General features: G+C 41.1%; 1 protein-coding gene across 1 annotated transcript in view; it reads left to right on the top strand.

The window, feature by feature from the left end:
- Nucleotides 1-16,784, top strand: part of IBTK (inhibitor of Bruton tyrosine kinase) — a 49,540-nt gene extending 32,756 nt beyond the window's left edge. Inside the window, exons 19-29 of the mRNA XM_079970385.1 lie at nucleotides 3,876-3,936; nucleotides 4,689-4,816; nucleotides 5,505-5,617; nucleotides 7,279-7,427; nucleotides 8,215-8,378; nucleotides 9,027-9,119; nucleotides 9,489-9,632; nucleotides 13,702-13,836; nucleotides 14,552-14,623; nucleotides 14,711-14,843; nucleotides 15,792-16,784. Coding sequence (XP_079826511.1) covers nucleotides 3,876-3,936; nucleotides 4,689-4,816; nucleotides 5,505-5,617; nucleotides 7,279-7,427; nucleotides 8,215-8,378; nucleotides 9,027-9,119; nucleotides 9,489-9,632; nucleotides 13,702-13,836; nucleotides 14,552-14,623; nucleotides 14,711-14,843; nucleotides 15,792-15,917 — 1,318 coding nt within the window. The 3' untranslated portion in view covers nucleotides 15,918-16,784. The remainder of the gene's footprint in view (nucleotides 1-3,875; nucleotides 3,937-4,688; nucleotides 4,817-5,504; nucleotides 5,618-7,278; nucleotides 7,428-8,214; nucleotides 8,379-9,026; nucleotides 9,120-9,488; nucleotides 9,633-13,701; nucleotides 13,837-14,551; nucleotides 14,624-14,710; nucleotides 14,844-15,791) is intronic.
- Nucleotides 16,785-21,864: the final 5,080 nt, after the last annotated feature.

Consider the following 21,864-nt stretch of genomic DNA (forward strand, 5'->3'; position numbering starts at 1 on the left):
GTTCCCATGTTTTGTTCCTTTCCAAGGAATCAAGCTCAGCCTTCATGGCATTTAACCATGGCTCAGCTTCCTTTGAATCCAAATCCTGGATTTCTTGGAAACTTGAAGGTTCAAATACCTTCTTGGAGCTTTTAACAGCCGTTACTGCTATCTTAGCAAACTCATCAGCAAATCTCTTTGGAGGTCTGCCTTTTGTGGCTCTCTGTGACCTGCGAATTAGCCTTAGGTCTTCAACACTCTCCTCTTCCTTCTTAGGAGAAAAACGACCTATTGTGAACAATGGTTCCTCCAGTTCTTGATCAGAGCTTTCAGAGGGTCGCATAGAGGCTTTCGCACTCTTGAAATCCTCTGAATCACCTGATTCAGTTTCAGACTCAGAATCAGAACTTTCATCAGTGGGTGTGGGTTGCTGTGGTTGCTTTTGACTATCCTCAGTCTCATCACTGTCATCAGGATAACATTGGAAAATTCCCACATTCTCCCCCCACTTGGCATTGTACTCAACACTTCTTGTGAGCTTAATGGTCTTAGAGTCAGTCATCCTTATTCTGTAAGAACCTTTCTCATAACCTAGAAAGATACCATGCAAACCACGCTTGTCTAACTTGGAGTTTTGTGGTGAGTGAACCCACATGTCAGAACCAAAAATTTTCATGTGTTTGATGTATGGCTTCTTGCCAAACATCTTCTCATAGGGGGTACAACCAATCGCTGAAGATAACCTGCGATTATAACTGTAAGTGAAACATGAGAGAGCTTCGGCCCAATAACTCTCTGGAAGATTTGCATCATGCAGCAAGGTTTTTAACCCTTGAAGCAATGTCTGATTTGCTCGTTCTGCAAGTCCATTCTGCCATGGCGAGCGAGGACTAGACAAATCGTGTTGAATTCCTTTCTCAGACAGAAAAGCTTCAAACTGCTGAGAAGTGAATTCCCCCCCGCGATCTGTGAAAAGAATTTTTATCTTCTTACCATGCACATTTTCCAACCAAGCACAGAATTCCTTGAACCTAGGAAAAGCCTCTGATTTCTGCTTGAGATTGTACACATAAATATACCTGGAAAATGCATCAATGAGAACCATGAAGTACCTATTCCCACCCAAAGAGGGCGCTAGTGGTCCAACCAAATCAGCATGAACAATTTGGTATGGTTCTGTAGCTTGCCTACTAGACACCTTACCTTTCGCAGCCATTTTCACCTTGTTTGCTGCGCATGCCTTGCACTTCATGTGGTACCTGCAGGGTTTAATAGTCATACCTTCAACCAGGGCAGGCATTTTAGACACTGCCTCAAAACCCAAATGACCAAATTTTCGATGAAAATCATGAATACATTCTGCATGCAAACTTTTGTTAGAACCTGCAATGCAACAAGTGTCATCCTGCACAACATCATCATAATACAAAACATATAAACGATCAACATATTCAGCATACAATACATAATCATTTTTCTTTGTGATGATGCACCTTTTGTTCTTAAAGGAAACGTCAATGTTCCGCTCATTCAGCTGTCCAACGCTGAGCAGATTATGTTTGGCATCTGGAACATAAAGTACATTCTGTATCGATAAGTCCAAACTGTGAAGAACAACAGTTCCGTAGCCTTTACTAGGAATTGTGTGGTCATCCGCCTGGTGAATCGCACCTTCCTGCGGTGTAAAAGACACGAACAGTCGCTTATCGTTGCACATGTGATGGGTTGCCGCTGAATCAACAACGAAGAAAGATCTAGACGTCTTCTGGACCTCTGCAACTTTTGGAGTGAAGCGTGAGACCATTGCTTTGGGCTGCGTTGTCCTGGACACCGGACCTTTGCCTCTGCTTTGGCCTTTTCCACGCGATGAGCTTTCGCTGCGCTGCTCTGTCTTGGCCCTGGGATATTTGCATTCCCTCTTCATATGGCCTAGACGTCCACACGAGTAGCATTTCACTGCCTTCAAAGCTTTGGCGCCATCTGGTGGTTCCACTGCACTCTGGGATGACGTCTGTGAAGACTCCCCCTTTCCCATGCAGCTATCACCCCGGCGATCTGCTTCATTTTGAATCACGGCAGTAACATAATCCACTGTCAGCTGAGCGGTAGGCTGTACAGCAATCTGAGTCGCAACAGACTCCCAACCTGAACCCAAAGATTGTAGTATCATGAAGGAATACACAGCCTCTGGAAAGTTGAGTCCTCTCTGTTGCAGCTCATGTCTCAGATTCTGCATCTCCATCAGATGTGTACGCACATCTCCACCTTCAGCAAGAGTTCCCCTTGCTTTGGAATCTTTAGCTTTCCATGCATCTGTAACTGGAGCTGGGGGGGTGTCTGTAATAACTTCAAACAGACCCTCTTTCCGCAGAATAGCCTCTGCATAGATAACCCAGTCCGTATAATTTTTCTTATTGAGCTTGGGAATCCCACAAGCATCCTGAAGGGCCATCATGACTCTGGCATTAGCCTTCTGCATCATCTCTGCTGCTTTAAACAAGCTGCTTTATACAAGCTGCGTCTCTGCTGCTTCAAGCCTCATTCCAAAGGCAAGTTCAAAACAGCTTTCTCTCTGCCCTAAATCATGCTGCGTCACTGTTATCAGCAGCTGCTTCAGCCCAAAAGTTACTTTCGATTTCCCCAGCATAGGCATAGCCGCTGCCTGTAGCCGGCAAACGGACATAAAAGTTCAAAGTCCAGCCATAAAGCCATTAATTAGATGCTGGCAGGCTGCCCGGAGCAGTAGCACATACCTCATCAATCATCTTGACGCGCAGATACCGTCCGATCCGTCCCTCTGCATTCTGATCCTTTTTCCGGAATTCCAATGACTGCGTCTTCTGGGCCCATAACCACAATGTTGATTTGTAGCATCCAAGTGCACAGCGGAATGATGAGGAATACGTGCCAACATGCTCTATATTGCTTTATTTACATTTCAAAGCTGGTAGATTACAGAAAACCATCTTGTCTCTGCCGGAGCAGAAAACTGCATCCTCTCTCCTCTGAAGCTCAGAGAGAAACACACTGTGTGAGAACAGTGAAAAACAGGAAACCAGTGTACGTCACATCCAGTCTCCTTTTCCCGTGGGAAACACAACAGTAATGCTGTCTGTGGAATGTAAACATTGTCTTGTGACAAGCCTTTCGCTGCACAGTGAAGAGAGCAGAAACCAACATCTGTTCCCTTAATATTTATCACTCAGATCTTTTTCCTGTTCTCACAGTCTTCTACGTTCTTCTATTTGATCCATTTTGCTACTGCTGCTTTCTGAACGACAGGCTGCCTCCCATGTCTAAACCAACTTTCCTCAACCTTCCAGATATTTTGGACCACAACTCCCATTAGCCCCAGCCAGCATAGCCAATAGTCAGGTTTGATGGGAATTGTAGTCAAAAACATGGAGGGCACTAGATTGGGAGAGGTTGCTCTATATAATCTCTGCTCTTGTCTGTTCTCTTTCCTTTCATCATTTCTCCTTGCATACTTCACCGGCAGATTCTCTTTTCTGTACCGTCATAGCAGCACCTGTAGTTTTCTGCTTGATTCCTGGTCTTGGGAAGTTGTTATCTGGAGAGCTGTTGTACCATTACTCTTTCCACCCACTCACACTTGTACCATTAATAATAATAAAAAAAGATTACCTGGAAATTCTAGAATTGGGACTAAGCCAAGAGACAGTTCACAAGCAGACATTTACAGGTCTAAGGTCTGTAGCAACTCAGTCAACCCCCAGCACTTTAGAATCTTGTTCTGTTATCAGTACACCCAGATACTTTATGAATTAAGTAGAATTTATCAAGATTGCCTTTCATTTTCTTGTACTTGGGCACAACTAAATGTTGAGTGTCATCGAGCCACTCTTGAATTTGCATTTAATGTGTGTTTGTCTTAGGGCTCTAGATGTTTTAAGTGATGACGTTTTGAAGGACCTTTCTGTTTCCTACAGAAAAATGGTAAGTACTATTATTTGTTGAAGTAGGCTAGATTTTAAAGCAGCTTGAGTGATGAAATGTCTTGATATGTCTTTTGTTAAAAGAAATTCTGACCAATTTATTTTCTAATTGTGCAGCATTGATAATCTGTCTCATGGTTTAAATTGCCATAATAGAAAAAGAGTCCCGCAGATACTAAAGCAAGACTCCTCCAGAGTCTGCTGAACTGTCGTTATAATGAATAAAATATAGGTTTAGAAACTTGGTCAAGGCTTCACCAGGTATTTACAACTTTACTTGGATTATATTACTGCAAATGATTTAGGTTACTTTATGAATCATCTATATATGCCAACACATCCTTAGATTAATCGTATGGAGGGTTTCTCTACCATGCCATACTTTAAACAAGGGGTGGGTGGCACATTTACCCTGGGGCAAGCCTCTGGGAGCCATATACCAGCAGTGTATGTGGCCCTCTTGACTGAAATAATCAGTCCAATGACCTGGGAGCACTGGGCTCCATCCGCAGCAGTGCTTTGCCACCTTTAATGTTTGTTCTCTTTGCTGCCACCAAAAATAGTGGTGTCTGGGTGCAGGGAGACAAAAATATGTGGGAAATGAGGCCCCCAAACTGGGGGTTAGTCACTCTTCTTCCAAACTGGATTTTATGGGATTTCAAAACGCACAACAGCATAGATTTTTAAAATATGCATTCAGTGCCTACCTGTTTTTCCTAGTGCACAACTTAACAAGCATTTGTGATGTTGTAGATTCCTGCTATGGTCAGAAGGGTAATTACTCCATACCAAGATGGCCCTGATATTAGTTCCTTGGAGCCTGAGGAAGGAGAAACCTTTGTCTTCCTGAAAGAAGAGCTGAGTGCAGAGCAAACTACTCAGTAAGTGTCTGTCTGCCCTCCACCTTCTACTGCTGTGAGTGACGAGGCTTCTAGTGTGGCAGTAGCTCTGTTGCTTCACAGAGCCTCAGCGGCAGGTTTGCATTGCTCTGTCCACCTCTCGCCTGCTGTGTTCCTATTTGTTTTCAGTTATTCTAAGCAGCAAATCTGAAGCTAGAATGGAACAATGTGGATTGGTGTCAGTAAACACATTCCGTATAAAAGTTTTTAAATGTCAGAATTTTCTTTGGTAAGGAAAAACTACTGCCCATACATCTTTTGGTTCAAATAGTAAGGGGGACTGGGGTGGGATGGAGAAAGGATTATGATAGTAATTCGCTTTTAAATGCACTGTGTTATGTTCCCTGGGTATCGTAAATCCCCAGTGTGAATCTCATTATCCCAATTCAAAGCTGAACAAGAAAAGATGGAAAACGGTATTTGTTAAAGCAGGGGATGATTTGTAGAGCTCCGATACTTAAATTTAAGGAAACAAATTCTCGTATTTTTATTTTTATTTTTAAAAAAGGTTTGCCTAAAATAGCTTTTAAAAACTGGGTTAGGAAAAGACACGGTCCTGATATTGGGAAAACTTGGGCCTGGGAGAATGTAGTAAGAAAAGATGAAATTCTGTTTGTCACAATAAAAAAAGTAAGTGAAATCTAAATAAAAGTGTTTTGCTTTAAACCAGGGAAGCTCTTTTCAAAAAAGCAAAAGCAAAGGCGAAGAAGAAGCCACGAAAACGGTCAGACAGCTCAGGAGGGTATAATCTTTCTGATATTATTCAGAGCCCACCCTCTACAGGTATGTGGCAGATGAGCTTTGTTTTCACTACTGATTTGTAGATTGCTTTTAAAGTGGTTGTCAGTTAAGTAAATCTGCATACTCACAAAATAGTAGTGTACTAGGTATGGTTCTCAGTTTCTGTTAGTTCTGTAATGCCAGAATTAGCTCTGGGATGCATGGATCTCAACATGGTTGAAGACTAGTCACCTAATACATTGTGAATATTGTATGGATCATGTAGGAAGCAATTAGTATGCATGCTTTCTTGATACTTTGGTTGAGTTATTTGTGGGTCTCTGCCTGTTCCTCTAGAGCCCCTTCCACCTGACAGGATCAGTGGAAGGTTTCTGATTCACATGTGTCAGCTGCCACTTTGTTTTTCATGTACTATTGTAAATCTGTTGTATCGTGTGACAATCGTTTTCCAGGCTGAAAAATTGTTGGTGTGAGTGACTTGCTGGAGCTTGTTGCTACTTTATTGCCATTTGTTTTTGCTTTCATTGTGGCTGTGGACTTGATAATACATAATGTTTTGATTAAGCTCTGTAAATTGTACCACAAGGCTGCAAAGAGCTGTGCTGAAATGAGACAGGGCTTTCCCCTGACCTCTGCAGACAGTTGCAGGCAACTTCATTGCAGTAAAAGTGATGAAGCCAGTTCACTTGTGCAAGATGTGGTGCATTCAGCTGCTGCTGTTTCTATCTGACTCTATCTCTCTCACTCTCTCTCCATTATATGCAAGAGTTTCCTCTCAATAGTCCATGACAAAGTAGAGCAAACTGAAATCTTCAGTTGAAAAACACGTTACCTTATTCTGTATCGCAAGATAGCTTGTTTGTATCATTATTACAGTACAACTGTACAATGCATAATAGATAACCTGATCACTGGTGTTGACTCCCAGAGCCTCAACAGGACTTTGCAGAAACCAACAACTTCAAGGGATGTCAGAATACATACATGCATACATATTCCTTAGCGTCCAGTTTGGCTGCTGCCCCAGCACAGGCAGCAGTAGCACTGGGTGTCAGGAGAAGCAGAAGACACTCTTCTGTTCCTGCATAGGGCTCAGTTTCCTTAACAGGAGCCTGTAAAGGCACTGGGAACAACAGACAGGGCTCTCCCCTGTGCCTCTTCATTTCCCAGAAAGTACAGTGGTACCTCGGGTTACAGACGCTTTAGGTTACAGACTCTGTGAACCCAGAAATAGTACCTTGGGTTAAGAACTTTGCTTCAGGATGAGAACAGAAATTGTGCTCCTGCGGTGCGGCGGCAGCGGGAGGCCCCATTAGCTAAAGTGGTACCTCAGGTTAAGAACAGTTTCAGGTTAAGAACGGACCTCCAGAACAAATTAAGTTCTTAACCCGAGGTACCACTGTACAGATAAGTAGTGAAGAGTAAATGCTGAGATTGGAGTGAGGAAGCCATCTGCTAAACTGGCTGGTGTAGCAAGTGTAACTGTTGGCGGTGTGTGCATGCGCCTGGATGCAAGGGTGAGATCAGGGCTGGATCTTTTGAAGTCAAGCAGATGGGCTGTAAGGCATAGGATAGCAATCCCCACCCCAACTTAAACAACTTTTTCATCTCAGGGAACTTACATTGCCAGGATATGGTGTTAATCAAGCTTGAATTACAGAGACTAACCATTTCTTTTTTCCTTCCTCTCCTAATACTTGTAGGGATACTGAAACTAGATAAAACCAACTCCATTGAATCCCTCCCTGAAATGCTGACCTCGGATTCTGAAGGTAGCTACGTAGGAGTGAATAGCCCCAGAGATTTGCAGTCCCCTGACTTCACAGCAGGATTCAATGCAGATAAAGTTGAGGTTAGAGCATCTTAATTTCTCTTTTTCCTCAGTGTTTACTAATTAAATAAAACACAGCATCTAATGTTTTTAAACATGTGTGCCAATCTTTTCTTTTCTTTTTTTTTGCTTTTGAGTTTGCAAAAAAAAAAAAAAAAGCCAAAAAAGAAGAATAAGCTTGGGGATCTTCTTGAACAGCAAACAAACCTTGATGGGTCTTCAAAATTCTGGTGTGGCTGTGATGAGACACATTTAATGTATATTCATTTGGTAACTGAATAATGCAGATATTATGTCTCTTCTTTAGTTGGCTTCTTTCTAATCTTTATGTATGCCACATAACAGAATACCTTCTTTGCTTAATGTAGCATAAATTTTAAAGGAGCGAAATGGCTACATTGTTGCATTTAATTGAATAGTTGTATTGGATGCAGTAATATGAATAAGTTATAAAAGGATTCTCTTAAAACTTGAAGGATTGTAGCTCTTATAAATACCACTTACTGTGAACATGATTACACTCTTGAAATACATTCACAGTGCAGTCCAGAGCACCATGCAGGGCTTTTGACATGTTAAGCCACAGACCTTCCACGCTGTGTTGCATGGCAAACCATTTCTAAAGCTGAAGGGTGTTGAAAATCCCACAGAATATGAGATTCATGCCAAACTCTTGGGCATGCCTGAAGTAGCTCTCTCGATCTACTTTGGATTAAATGCAGAATCTGGTTTTGTTCTCATCATATTTGTCTGTAAATGCACATATTGTGACTTAAAACTCTGTAATTTTAGTGTGCTTTGACTTTAGGTGAAAGAGAAAATGTGTGTTTCCAGTGCACACGTTCTAAATGCTAAAAAAGAGGTGAAAATACCCGAGAGAACATCGTTGCAAAAAATATCTCTTCCACAGTGCATTCCTAACAACAAAAACACCTCTGCAAGCTCTTCCAACTGGGTTATCAGCTCTTTTAGGTATATATGTTTGTTCCCACGTGTGTCATGTGCTGAGTTATTAACAGTATTTGAGTCAGTTGCTGATGCCATGAATTAGGTAAGCTAAAATGTGAATTGAATTTCTCCTCCATCCTAGTGAGTCTTCATTGTGGAAGGGAAGTTCACATTCCAGAGGGCATTTGCCCTGCATAGTTGTTGACATGTTTTCTGACGCATCAGATGTCCAGGTTATTTAGTGTTAGTTATGCACATTAAGTTAAAAGCAATTATATTGACTCTGTGTTGAAAGTGCTACTTCCCCCTTTTCATTGGTAGTTACCACGACTTTAGCTGTGTAAAAGTTGCAGCCCAAACGTGCTGGCTTTTAAGGATCTACTTCATGGTAGGCTTTGAAAGAAAAGTCACCAAACTTCACACGAACTAAAAGTTAATGTATTGGGCATCGTCAGTGAAACTAAAAGCATCCCTGGTGTTTGCATGTGTTCCCTGAAAAACATATAAAACATTCTATTTGAGGTTTGCCATAATTGAGGAAGGAGACATAAATTATACAAAATATATGCAAGATATAGAATATTTCAGTGGTACTTGGCAAGTAGAAGATAAGTAAAAATGGATGTCTTGAAAAGTAACAACTTGTTGTGGTGTTGTTGTTGTTTCATTCAGTCCTGCCAGTCCCCCTGCTATGGATTTAAGAACTATTATGGAAATTGAAGAAAACATGCAAAAATGTGGAAGCATGCCAAAGATAAATTCAGGGTTGGTAAAAGAAAATGTTTTAATAAGAGAAATGATAAGATCTACTTGTGTTAATTTAAATTCTTAATTTACTTTTAAATTCCTAATTTTTGAGGGGGCACTTTGAAACTTTATTTTGGAAATAATTTTATGGGGCTCTGATCTACCTGATGATATAGCACCTGTCTTGCCTCAGAAATATTGTTTATTAATTGCATGATTGTGTAAAAACAGATCAGGAGGGATAGAATTGAAAGATTTGTGCCTCCTTCCCCCGGCTCCACTGGTGGTATCACAGCTATGCTAATTTAGGACCTACATTGAGCTGTTAGTTTGTGTGATTATTTGATAGGCTGTAGTAAACTACACGTTTCTGTTTGTAATTTTTAGTAGACCCACTTCTCATGGAAGTAAGCTTTCTCAGAAGCAAAGGAAGCTGATTGCTATGGCTGCTAAGGATAACAGCCCAGAGATTGTGCCAGAGGCAGCCATGCCACCAACACCCCAAAATGCTGCAAAACCAGGGAATGTGTGGTATGTTTCTTAATATGCCTTAGTGTTAATGCTTGTTGGGATCTATTTCAGTCTTTAAAATAAGCTTTGTTTCAGCTGAGCAGAACACCTAAGTAACTTACTAAGTGCTGAGGAATTTACCTGAACCCAAGTAGTGTTTTCAGAAGCATATCTTTTCTGGTGTGGGCAAGCTTTCTCAGGGTTCATGAACAAACCTATATATACAAACGACTAACTGCAGTGCTAATTTTGAGGAGTTGACTACTCTGTATGAAGTGTGATACTGATCAGTAGGGTTTCAAGAGTCTGGAAAACCAGGCCATTGCAATCATCTATATTTTCTCGGTCAAGCTGCCTTCTACAGAATCATGCTATTGACCCATCTAACTTAGTGCTGTTCACCGTCTTGCCAGAATTCTTTCCTTCTCTTTTGCACCTTTCTTTTTAACTAGAGTTGTCTTAGATTGCATCTGGGACCTTGTACAAAGTAAGTGAATATTGCATTTTCCAAAGCATTTCCAAAGTTTTGTAGTTTTCCACAGTAGCCCAAGGTGAGGGGGGGAAACACACTGGGCACCTTTAAAAATTGCATTATATATCAGTCATGTTTGTATCCTGTGGTTCCTACCAGGAGCTCAGGATACACGACATTTTCCCACTGCATACTCTCAACAGCCCTTTGAACTTTGTTTGGCTGAGAGATGATGACTAGGCCAATATTACACAGTGAGCTCCATAGCTGAGCAGACATTTCAACATGGTTGGAAATTTATTTTTCTTTCCACTACAATACATTACACTGGCATACATTGGTGTACTTCAGCTGTGGAATGAGTTTTGGTTTAATTTTAATGTGGGCATAGATGGCCAAACTTCCTTCATAAAATTCCTTTGGCTGCAAAAAATGGAAAATGGCAAACCCCCTAAAAGCTTTAAGCAGACCATCAGTGTGAAATCTTATAGTATTTTTTTCTTTAAAAAGAATTATGGCTCATTGGATAATGGAATTTATTTTAATGTCCTTTTTGAATATATATATATAACACTACTGCTGGACTGATGACAATTCCTCATTAACATACATGGTTCTCATTAAGGATTCTTGACTTAACTAGAGTGACAGAAAAGAGTTTGCATTTGTCTTAAGCTTGTTGAGTTCTGGTATAACCCTGACTGCTTTGAAGCCCAAATGAACTCACATGCATACATTTGGCACCACGTTGAGGTTTCCGTGCTTGCAGTATGTGGCATTCTCCAGAACTTTTGTTTTGCAGTGAAACAAGATCCTTGTCTTGGAAATTCAGCAGCTCTACTGGCAAGACAACATGCCAGATGGGTGTGGGACCTTCTGGAACTTTCTTCTTCTTCTTCTTTTTTGGTTGACATGGAGACTCAATATATCTTAAACCATACTTGCCAAAAGAAACCTCTAGTTTCATGGTTTGCGGGGGGGGGGGGAGTTAGGACTGGAGTGTTCTTTGAAGATTAATTAATAAAAACAAACCCAGTGTTGAGCATTTTTGGAAGCACAATTGTTGGCAAGCAAATAAAAGGTTGAAGGTAAACTAGCACACACTCCCAGCAAAAAATACCTCTGAACAAGTTTTCAAGGTGCACTTATTATAATAGTATTTGGTGGGGGAGTGCAGTAATACCTTTGCTGAGAGATGCTGCCTGCATATAACATTTCAATCATCTTCTGACAGGATGGAATAGAAAGCTAAATTGGCATCATGGCAAACATTTCAGATAATGGATTTGAATTTTCATAAATAGCATTTATTTCACTTCTAATGCCTAGGGCTCGTGGCACCGTATTTTTCGCTCCATAAGACACACCTGACCATAAGACGCACCTAGTTTTTAGAGGAGGAATGCAAGGATTTTTTTTTTTTTTAAAGGGAGCGCTGAGAAGAGCCTGTATGCATCCCAGGCTCTGCTCACTGCTCCCTTTCACGAGCCACGTGGATCATGTGTGCGGCACTTGCAGGCTTTTCCCCAGGAGGGAGAAGGGCAGCCCGTCACTGCTCCACTGGGGAAAAGCCCCCAAGAGCCGCACACATGCTCCACGCGGCTTGTGAAAGGGAGTGTGGCACTTGGGGGCTTTTCCGGGAGGTGGGGGAAGGGACTTAGGGGCTGCCCTCTGTCCCTTCCCCCACCTTGTAGAAAAGCCCGCAAGAGCCGCACGCTCTTTAAAGGGTGCATGGCTCTTGGGGGCTTTTCCCTGAGGAGGGAGAAGGGGGCTTTTCCCGCCTGCCTCCTGCCTGCATTCGCTCCATAAGACATACACACATTTCCCCTTACTTTTTAGAAGCGAAAAAGTGCGTCTTATGGAGCAAAAAATATGGTATATTAATTAACAGTTGCATGAAAAAGCTTGGAGAAGCTTGGGATGGACTTGACCTATAGGGGCCAGCAACATTGACACTTCAGTTCTAAACAAAGTCTGCACAGGAATGTATCCTTCTAGAGAATGAGAGCTTTTAACATCCAGCAGGCAAAGCTTGGAGCATAATACTTACTGTGTACAATTAAAGGGCTGTAGCTTGGTGGTAGAGCACCTGCTTTCTCTGGAAAGCCACTTGCCCTCTGCCCGTCCGTTTCCGCAGTACTGAGCTCATTGGACCAGTGGTCTGACTTAGCATAAGGCATCTTTCTGTGTTCCTCACTTGGGGCTTTTTCCTAGGTCTCTTTCCTCCACTGTCTTTTATTAGGCCTTTGCACCAGCCTCTAATTCAAACAAAATAGAATTATAGCAGCACACAAAAAACACTTTGGAATAGAAGAGTTGTATTTACTGCTATGCAAAACAGATGGAATAGTACAGTTAAAATAAGCCCTGCTTACTAATCTGTCCAAATAGAAATGTGTAACTTTCTTTGAAATTGGCCCAAACCTAAAGAAGGAGACAGGTTTCAGAGCTGCAAGGGTAGTAGCTGGACACTTTCTGCATGGCTTATATTATTATTCTCTTCAACTTTGCTACAGCAGGGATGTTGACTGTGAGCCTGTGAAGTTATCTTGTATTCAGTCTGACCGTTTCAGCCCTCAATGATCTTTCAAGTCTCATGCAAAAGCTTTCCCCAGACCATAGGAGCCAACTTCTAGGGGCCAATGTCCCTTCAGCCCCCCCAATAAAATATTTCAGGGAGCCAGAGCCCCCCAAAGTCAATGGCCATTGTCATTCAAATGGTATGTGTGCCATGTCATGTGATCGATTGTGCAGGGCGAGGCTTATCTAGCCCGCCCAATATTTTATTCAAGTTGGCACCTCTGCCCCAGTCCTGAGTTCAGCAAAACAATTGCCAGTAGTCAGTCTAACTTGAAACCAAGTATTACTCTCAAAACAAGAGTTGCAAATCAAATTTTGTTCCTTTAAAAAAGAAGTTATTTATAGACTGTGCTCAGAAGATATTTACAACAATGTTAAAAATGGTCCGAAAGGATCTCTCCAATGGGCAACAATGTTTCAGTGTAACTAATGGTAAGGTCAAGTGATGCCTCATTGTTTGTGAATAGTTGGGGAATAACCAGATCTTCTTTTACCGCCTGTTCCCAATTGCATTAGTACTAGAGTATGTGTCTGCAGCCTTCATCCATCTTTGGTCTTCAGTTGTTGTTGGACTACAATTCCTGCCATCCCCAACCAGTCTCTATGGAATGTGTAGTCCAATATCTAGGGACTCAAGTTGGGGAGTGCTGGGTGAGGCTAGTAAGCACTTTTGCCTAGTAACTCCTGTCTATTTTGTAGGGTCTTCAGTATAGTTAAGATGACTCAATAACTCCAGTTGGTTGGTAGGGTATAAATACTCTTAAGTAAATAATAAACAGCCATGGACATGCAACAGATTTGTGTTAATTAGGATTTTCACACAATTTTAGTCTGTTGGTAAAATAATTTTCAGACAGAATGAATGAATGAACTTTATTACGGTCGCAGACCAGGATAGACAGAAGGATAGACAGAAAAATCTCTAGGATCTCCTGGAAGTTACAACATAGCAGTGTTTGATTCATTTAGTTTGGTGTGACTCAAATATAGCACAAAAGGTACAAGGGTTTGAGACTTTATCCCTCTTTTCTGCTAAAGGGCTTCTTCATTGCAATCTGCTTCGCCAAAGTCATTCCGTAATCTCTTGGAGGAAGGGAAAAGAACAGTTGGTGCCAGTTCTGGAAAACATTGTGCTAAAGTGATGGACGATGCACAAGATCAAAAATCTCTGAGGTGAGAAAGTATAACATTTATTTGCACATTTCTGGTGAGCACGGAAGTTGTGCACATCAATATAAAAAGCTATTTAAGTACTTACATACAGAGCATCTCATTTTAGTCAAATATATGTTCTGATAGCATGCTATATTTCATTGTTTTAAAGCTATCATAAACTATCATAAACAGAATAAATGATAGATCATTTACGGTACTTCCATAATATTGTATAGATATGTCTAATTTGATAGCTTAATCTGTGAAGTGGCTTAGGGAAGCTTATTCTCAGTAGCAGATCAAGTGAGACGTGTGTATAATGTTACTTCTTTGGGTTTAACGCCAGTTTAATGTAAGTGAAGAAGTTGGGGGGGGGAATAGAGAGAGAGGTATAGTCTACTTTCTATGTGGCTGTTAAAAAAAATGATCTGTACCTTGAGCCAAGCCATCCCATTAGTGAAGGGAGGTAACTTCTATCCCCACTTCCATCCTTTTCATAAATAGATGCCCTGGTTTCTATAGATAAATAAAACTTGCCTTTTAAAAAAAAATCAAATGGAAAATGTGGGATTCATTTTTTAAAAAAGAAAAAGAAAACAAATTCTAGTCAAAATATGTATTCCTCATAACTATTCCAGAGACCAGAATTCATGTTGGCTGGCAACCTTTTTACTTCCTTAGGTGATGTTTTTAATCAACAGTTCTTCTGTTAATATTTTATTTGTGTCTCTAGATGCTCAACTGCCACTGCTGTTGGGGCTGAAAATCAACATTTTAATGAACCAACACTGTCGGAAAATCTGAAGTAAGTTGGATTTGTAATTAAAAGTATTTGTAGGAAAATGTCTTCTGCGATATGGTGACATCTTTCATTTGGTAATCTACCTTGCAGCCCTTGGTTAGCAGCATCCTTTATGAGTCCAGTTGTAGCAACAACTATCACATTTGCAGAAATTGTAGAGGAAGAACTCCAGCAAGAAGCTGCTCTCATCCGGAGTAGAGAGAAACCTTTAGCTTTGATCCAGGTAAGGCAAAATGCTCAGTACAATAAGTTAAGAGTGGCTGATTACCATTCTTTTTATTTTATTAAGTACATTTTTATCGAGACCTTTGGCCCCAACAAGCTGTTTACAACCACTTTTAGAAAATACAATCCAATATAACATTCTGCTATGTTGTTTATGATATGCTGTGTTATTCACATGCCTTCAGGTCAAGTATTTTCTTAATGCCAGTTCAGTATTATTTGTTTATTTCTCATATCAAAATTCCGCCACCTTCCAGGTGTTGTTGGACTACAGCTCACCTCATCCTGACTGTTGGTCATTCTGGCTGGGGCTGATTGGAGTAGGGAGTCTAACAACAGGGCTAGAAATGTCCCCCCTGAATCCAATTTGGGGCCTGATCTGGCATTTCAGAGCATCTCTAGTCAACTTGAATCTGAATAGAGCGAATCAGGAGCCTTGAACTGTGTTTAGTTAGGGCTCTAAAGCCTAACTAAGCATGCTGTTGGGGCAGGGGAAAGGAGATGCAGGCAGACTTCCTGCATCCTCTGCATTCTGTCCACCCCCCCCCCCCACCAACTCACAAATCACCCAATGCCTTAAACTGCTCCAGGCCCAATTTGGTATGAGCTTCAGCTGGAGCAGTTGCACAGGCCAGTCCAACAACAACTGGAGGCCCTTCCCTTGATTTAACTAGTCCTAACCAATAGATCTATGTGCTCAGTTGATTCCCTTGTGCCATACTTTAAGAGAAGTTGGATGTGTTGTTTCCTTAATGGGAGAATGTGGGATTACAGTTAATTACGTCTCGCGAGGCTTTGCCATGCTACTGAGTTTGCCAGAAGATTTGGTCACTTTGAGGCTTAAGGGTCTGGTGACATCCGTTCTTCTCTGCTTGTGTAAACATCATCCTTAGCCCTGTCAGAATTAAAAAAAATCACCCTCCCCTTTCTTCCTCTCTTCTTTCAGATAGAAGAACGTGCTATCCAGGACCTGTTAATCCACTATCAAGCAGTAGGCAACCCCGATGAGTTTGTTGTGGTTGAAAGGTCTCCACAAGGGCCAATAGCAGCTCCAATGTGGAACAAGCACTGATCTGGACTAATCTTGGATTTTATGAAGATGTGTGCCCTAAGATTGAGGATAGTAACATGTGTCCATCTCTTTTCAACATAATACCTGCTTTGAAAATGTATCTTCCTTATCCGACTGCATTACTAATTTTTCATATTACGAAGGTTCATATTATGAAGATGGAGAATGAAGTCTGCATATGCTTAAAACTAAGTATATGTAGTTTTAAGTAGGGCTGTATGAGCTTACCCTTTTAGAAATTAGCAAAAGGTGGAAAGCCAAGTGTTTTTTCTCCAGTTAACAACAGCTGAACTGTCACTATCATGCATACATGTTGAATTAATGCAAATGAATGATCAGCCAGAATACCACAAATTTTGATTTCCTAAATTTTGTTACTGTGTGTGTAATAAGAGAAAAAAAAAATGCTGTCTGCTGAAGCAATGGTATCCAATGTCTGGTATGTTTCGGGGCCTCATTCTTGCTATTCTGGACAATGCTTGTTGCCATCATGCCTTATACAAACAAGTCTGTACTGGGTAGGCATTTCGTGCTGGTTTAAGTAGGTATTCAAGTTCTTCTGAGACTGCCCTTGTAATAATGCAGACTTTACTGTTCTGGGAGACCAGATCAAATAGAAAAAAGGCATATTTTGGCTTGTATGGGAAAAATGGGATGGGGGTAGGTAGCAGCATGCTAAATTGCAAAATGTTTCCAGAAAAGCACATGCTATTAATTAAACATTAAAACTATTCATACAAATGAGCATTGCATTTTGACAATTTTCACTTGTAACAGATGCATTGGTACTCTGTGTTCAAAACCCTATGCCTGATTGTGGATGATTTTTCTTGTCATTGGAAAGTCTTATAAAAGAATGTTTGTTAACTGTATTAAAAGTGCTTTTATGTGTATATGTGGTGTGGGTGTGGGGAGGCCAAATGTCAATTATCTCAACATTTGTTGAAATGATGGGGAAGCTTTGGAGATTGTTGATCTCCACCTCCCTGATGTGGCTGCAACGTCTTTCACTCCTTTGACTTGCAGGGTTGATTTGACTGGTCTGATTGACCAGGTGGGTGTCCCCTTCCTCATTCACTACTCCTTGGCCAAAGGTATGTGATAGCTACACTTCTCTGATAGAACCTCCAAACTCCCATCAGCCACAGTCAACATGGCCAGTGGTCAGGGATGATGTTAGTTGGAGCCGCAGTTTAGTCACCTGTAGTCTACATTAAATGTAGTTGTATCTCATGGTATACAGTTGAACACCAAAAATTACTCTTTAAACACAATAAAGAGCAAGTGGTGGTTTAGCATGAGTTACCACAGGATACACAATTAATTAGTGGGTTATTTTTGTGGATTAGCTGATTATTTTTATAGCACCCTCTGTTGTCACATTTTAATAACATATTTTTAATGTTCTAGATGACTAGTGTAGATCCGCCGTCTGTTTCCCCCCTCAAGTTAAGGTCTTTCATAATGCTTCATATATATACAACAGGTGTACCTATGGCTGATTTTCTCATGTACTGGTGAAGGCTCTCAGTATAGCCCTTTTTGTGTGTGAGAAGAGTGAGGAAAAGACTGCACTGCGCAAGGAGTTTTCAAAATACCAAGCAAAAAGACAGTTGACTAGACAAAATTCTTATTATTGCACAAGAAAATAATGGAGTGTATAACTGATAATTCCTAGTTGTTAGTTGAGCAGTATGTTGTGGCTATATTCAGAATCAACTGATGAAGGAGGACTCATGACAAATATGGATATAACATAAATCTTCCTCTGTGTGACTGAAATTACTAACCTTGGTGTTTCACAATTAAGAGTTAGTCCCTTGGAACATCATCTGAGCTTTGTTGACACTATTGGGGAATCACAGGTAGCTGCATTTTCTTGTTCACTCTCGAGTAGTAATTGCAAACATACAGTGAATATGCTTCAACTACATGCCTGTTGTGTTATGGTCATTTTATTTATATATTTTTTAACATGCCTGCTTCTCCCAAAGGGACAAATCAAAATTTGGAGAAGGTGCCAACTGTGAGCTCCTGACTTTGCTTTAGGTCCAGATTTAATCCTTGCCTCCCCCTCCTCCAGTTCGTCTGTTATAATTACAAAGCGAGTCCCTTGCCAGCAACAATCGCAAAATAAATTAGCGCTGTCTGGCTATTAAACTGTTCCTTCTGTAAACTCTTTGCAAATGGGCAAAAGTCCATCACTTTATTATTTTGATGTAAATGAATTTTGTACCCTTGAACTCCAGAAAGTAGATTTTGCAATATTACGTACAAAGGAATTGCATGACACACTCTCAGGATTGGTGCTGCTGGTAAAAAATTGTTGTTCTAGGTGTAAATGTAAATTTTAGGATTCTCTAAAATTTATTTATATATTTTCCTGTAAAACAAGATGGCTTATTATGGGGAATGACCTCTTTCTTTGAAGGATTGCCAACTACTCCCCAAAACTGATACCTTTACTTGAGAAAAAACAAAACACAATTGCAGTTCTGAATACTGTGGGCGGACAGTTAATGGCACTGTGTGTGTCATCTGTGAAAAGTGACACTGCCAGTGTTTACACGAGAGTCATCTTAAGCACTCATTGAGGAAATACAATCACCAGCTATGATGTTCTCTCCTCTGCAATAGTATCCTAGCATTTTGGAGCTTTTAGAACTTTTTTAGCCTGCAGGCTGTGCACTCATACTTGGCAGCTCAAAAATTGCACACCTGCTTATGTGTTATTAAAAAAAAGAAAAATCTCTTGTCAATGAACCCAATTCTCTCCTACAAGGCAATTCCCATTTCCCTTCCTGTTGCCAATCTGTTACGCAAGAATTCCACACAGGACCACTGTCCCCTATTAAAAAATCCTGTGGGAGTCTTGCACCGAAGCTCAAATACAGTGTGGGAAAGCCATAAATGCACAGTCCTAATTATGTGCAAAGACTTATTTGTGTTGCCTATCGGGCTGTGGCAGAGGAATAAATACAGATATAAGCCCAACAAACAGAAACTGTATTAATGCTACATCAAAATGCCATTGCAAAATTCAAGAGTTTCTGCGTCTGCTGGAAAACAACCATGACATATTTCTTTAAAGAGAAACACAAAATATTAAAAAAGAAGAGGAGGAATGCACAAGGAAAATGCCACTTCTCAAAATGGAGGTGGCGTTCTGGACTTGACCAATGGATTATTGGATGCCCTCTAGTAACAAAATATGGAGAGAGAGTATGCAAGCAACTCCTACAGGTGAACCCCAAATAAAACAGTTGTGTGTGTATATCTGTGTGGTTGCCTTGGCGCACAGGTGGGAATAATTTCCTTGGGCTCCTGTTAAGTCCTTTGAATCCCAATATTTGTGTTAACCTCTAGGCATTTATGTAGAAATTATCCTAGCAAAATAGTGGCAACCAAACTATAGATAATAGCATCCTCAAACCATTAATGTTGTCATGATCCTCAAAGTTACCCATGCTGAGATCTCTATCAGGGTCTCCCATTGACTCTACAAATACTCCATGTAATTTAGGACTTAACTGCAGCATGCCTAACCACTGTAGCTTAACATATGATGTTGAAATGCAACTACTTATATGCTTATTCACCTATGATATAGTTAAACGGATTAAGTAGATGTATGTGGGTACAAAGTGAGGGCTGGTTACATACTGTGTGTGTCTGTTTTGCACAGTTTGAAGACCTTATCCAGTGCTTGTAAAAGGCTCCAGCATTCCAGGTGAAGCGTCCATGACTTGCATCTACTATTTCAAGGCCTGCTATGTCTTTTACCACTAAAGCTACAAATTTGACAAAGTTCAGCATATCCCATGCAAATCAGACTGTCCTCGATTGTAAACATGTAGCTGATTATTCCATAGTGTGGTGTTGATTGCATTCCTTACAGTTATATACTGCCTTTTCCTCCTAACAGCACAAGGCAGTGTACATGGTTCACCCCTCCCCATCTTATTCTCACAACAACCCTGTGTGGTAGGTTAGACAGTGGCTGCTCCAATGTCACCCGGTAACCTAAATCAATGTTTCCCAACCTTGGGCCTCCAGCTGTTTTTGGACTACAATTCCCATCATCCCTTGCCACTGGTCTTGCTAGTCAGGGATGATGGGAGTTGTAGTTCAAAAACAGCTGGAGGCCCAAGGTTGGGAAACACTGACCTAAATGAATGAGTGAGGATTGGAAACCTGGTCTTCCAAGTCATAATCCAACGCTCTAACCCAGAGCTTTCCAAATGTTCACGTTGACACACTTTTAAGACATGCATCATTTCATGACATAGTAATTCATCTATACACTTAGTGTCAGATGTTCACCCTCAGGTAGGAGAGACTGAATGCAGCAGAGGGACTCTGTGGCCCTCAAAGCTCTTCCTAGATCATGTTCCCTACCCAGGTGGCACCTTACACATGCCTTGGTCTATGCGCTCCTCAGGTTCTTTGGACTAGCTGGAATATGTCCTTTAACTATGTCATGATGCCACTTGCTTGCCTGAATGGAGGATGCAGAGGATGGGTGGGTGACAAACCAGGCTTTTCTACGGGGGGGGGGGGTGGAGTATGCTTAACAAAGTCATTTGCCACTGGCCCTGCCTACATTTTGTCTCTGGCCACACCAACTATGGGCTCTGCTCCTGTCCCAGCTCCTGCCAACCTAGCAGTTCGAAAGCACGCCAGTGCAAGTAGATAAATAGGTACCACAGTGGTGGGAAGGTAAATAGTGTTTCTGTGCGCTTTGGCTTCCATCACTGTTGCATTGCACCAGAAGCGGTTTAGTCATGGTGGACACATGACCCGGAAAGCTGTCTGTGGACAAACACTGGCTCCCTTGGCCTGAAAGCAAAATGAGTGCCGCAACATCATAGTCGCCTTTGACTGGACTTAACTGGGTCCTTTACCTTACTGTTAAAAGCTAAGTGTTCTTTGAAATTTTAGAAGTCCTGGTTTTCCCTTGCAAAATACACCCAAGCATTCCCCACCGAAGTGCTGCTGCTCAAACTCCCCTCCCCCACTTTATACAGTTTGAGATAATAATGATCTCCTGCATTACATCTGTTTCAATCCTAGTTGTTTACAGTGAAATTGGCATAAGACATGATTGTATGTATCTGCAAGATTCTCTTGCTGCTAGCTTTTCCCACCCGAAAGCAAACAAAGGCTTTTGATCTGTGTGGTACACAATGGTATCTAAAATGCCAAATGGTTGGCTTGTTTGAACCAGGCTGACCCAAGTGATTATGTTGATTTTCTTTTTTCATAGGCCATTTCTGTTTACCTTGACTTTTGCTCTATCTTGAAAACTTCAAAGCAGCCTACATTATTGTCTATCCCTTCCCCTAATCAAACTATTCCTGTGGCCTTCTTGCATCTTCAAGCTGCTGTTAATTTCCTCCCAGACTGTACTGTACTTATACCACCAGCCATAAATATTCCTATTGTCTTGTTGCTTAATGCAGATGTTCTTATTTACGGAGAGGAGATCAAAGAGCTGCCAATTAATGGTTAAGTCTGTAAATGTTATACAAATATTCCTTTGGTTCTAAGCACAATCACTTGGGAACAAGTTCCTAGGAGGACCAAACTTAGTGTTGGGGGTGAGATTTCATTAGGATTGTGTAGGGGGGGGGAGGTTTATATTCCCACTTCCTGTTCATTTTGATCTTGATCACAACCAATGATTATTTGCATTTTTTAACCATGCACATGAAATGTAGTAACACACTTAAATTTACATTTAGTTTGGCCATGAGTTTCAAAGTACAACAGGCATGGGATCTGACACGTTTTCAAGTTCTGAGAAAGCGGAGAGCAAGATACAGCTACAAAATGTGAATGCTAAACATTCTTGCTTACATAGGAAGCTACATTGCACCAAGTCAGCCCCTTGGTCCATTTAGTTCAGTTATTTCCCACACTGGCAAGAGCTCTGGAGACATTTGGT

Source organism: Podarcis cretensis (genome assembly GCF_951804945.1).
Source record: "Podarcis cretensis genome assembly, chromosome: 3".
NCBI lineage: Eukaryota > Metazoa > Chordata > Lepidosauria > Squamata > Lacertidae > Podarcis > Podarcis cretensis.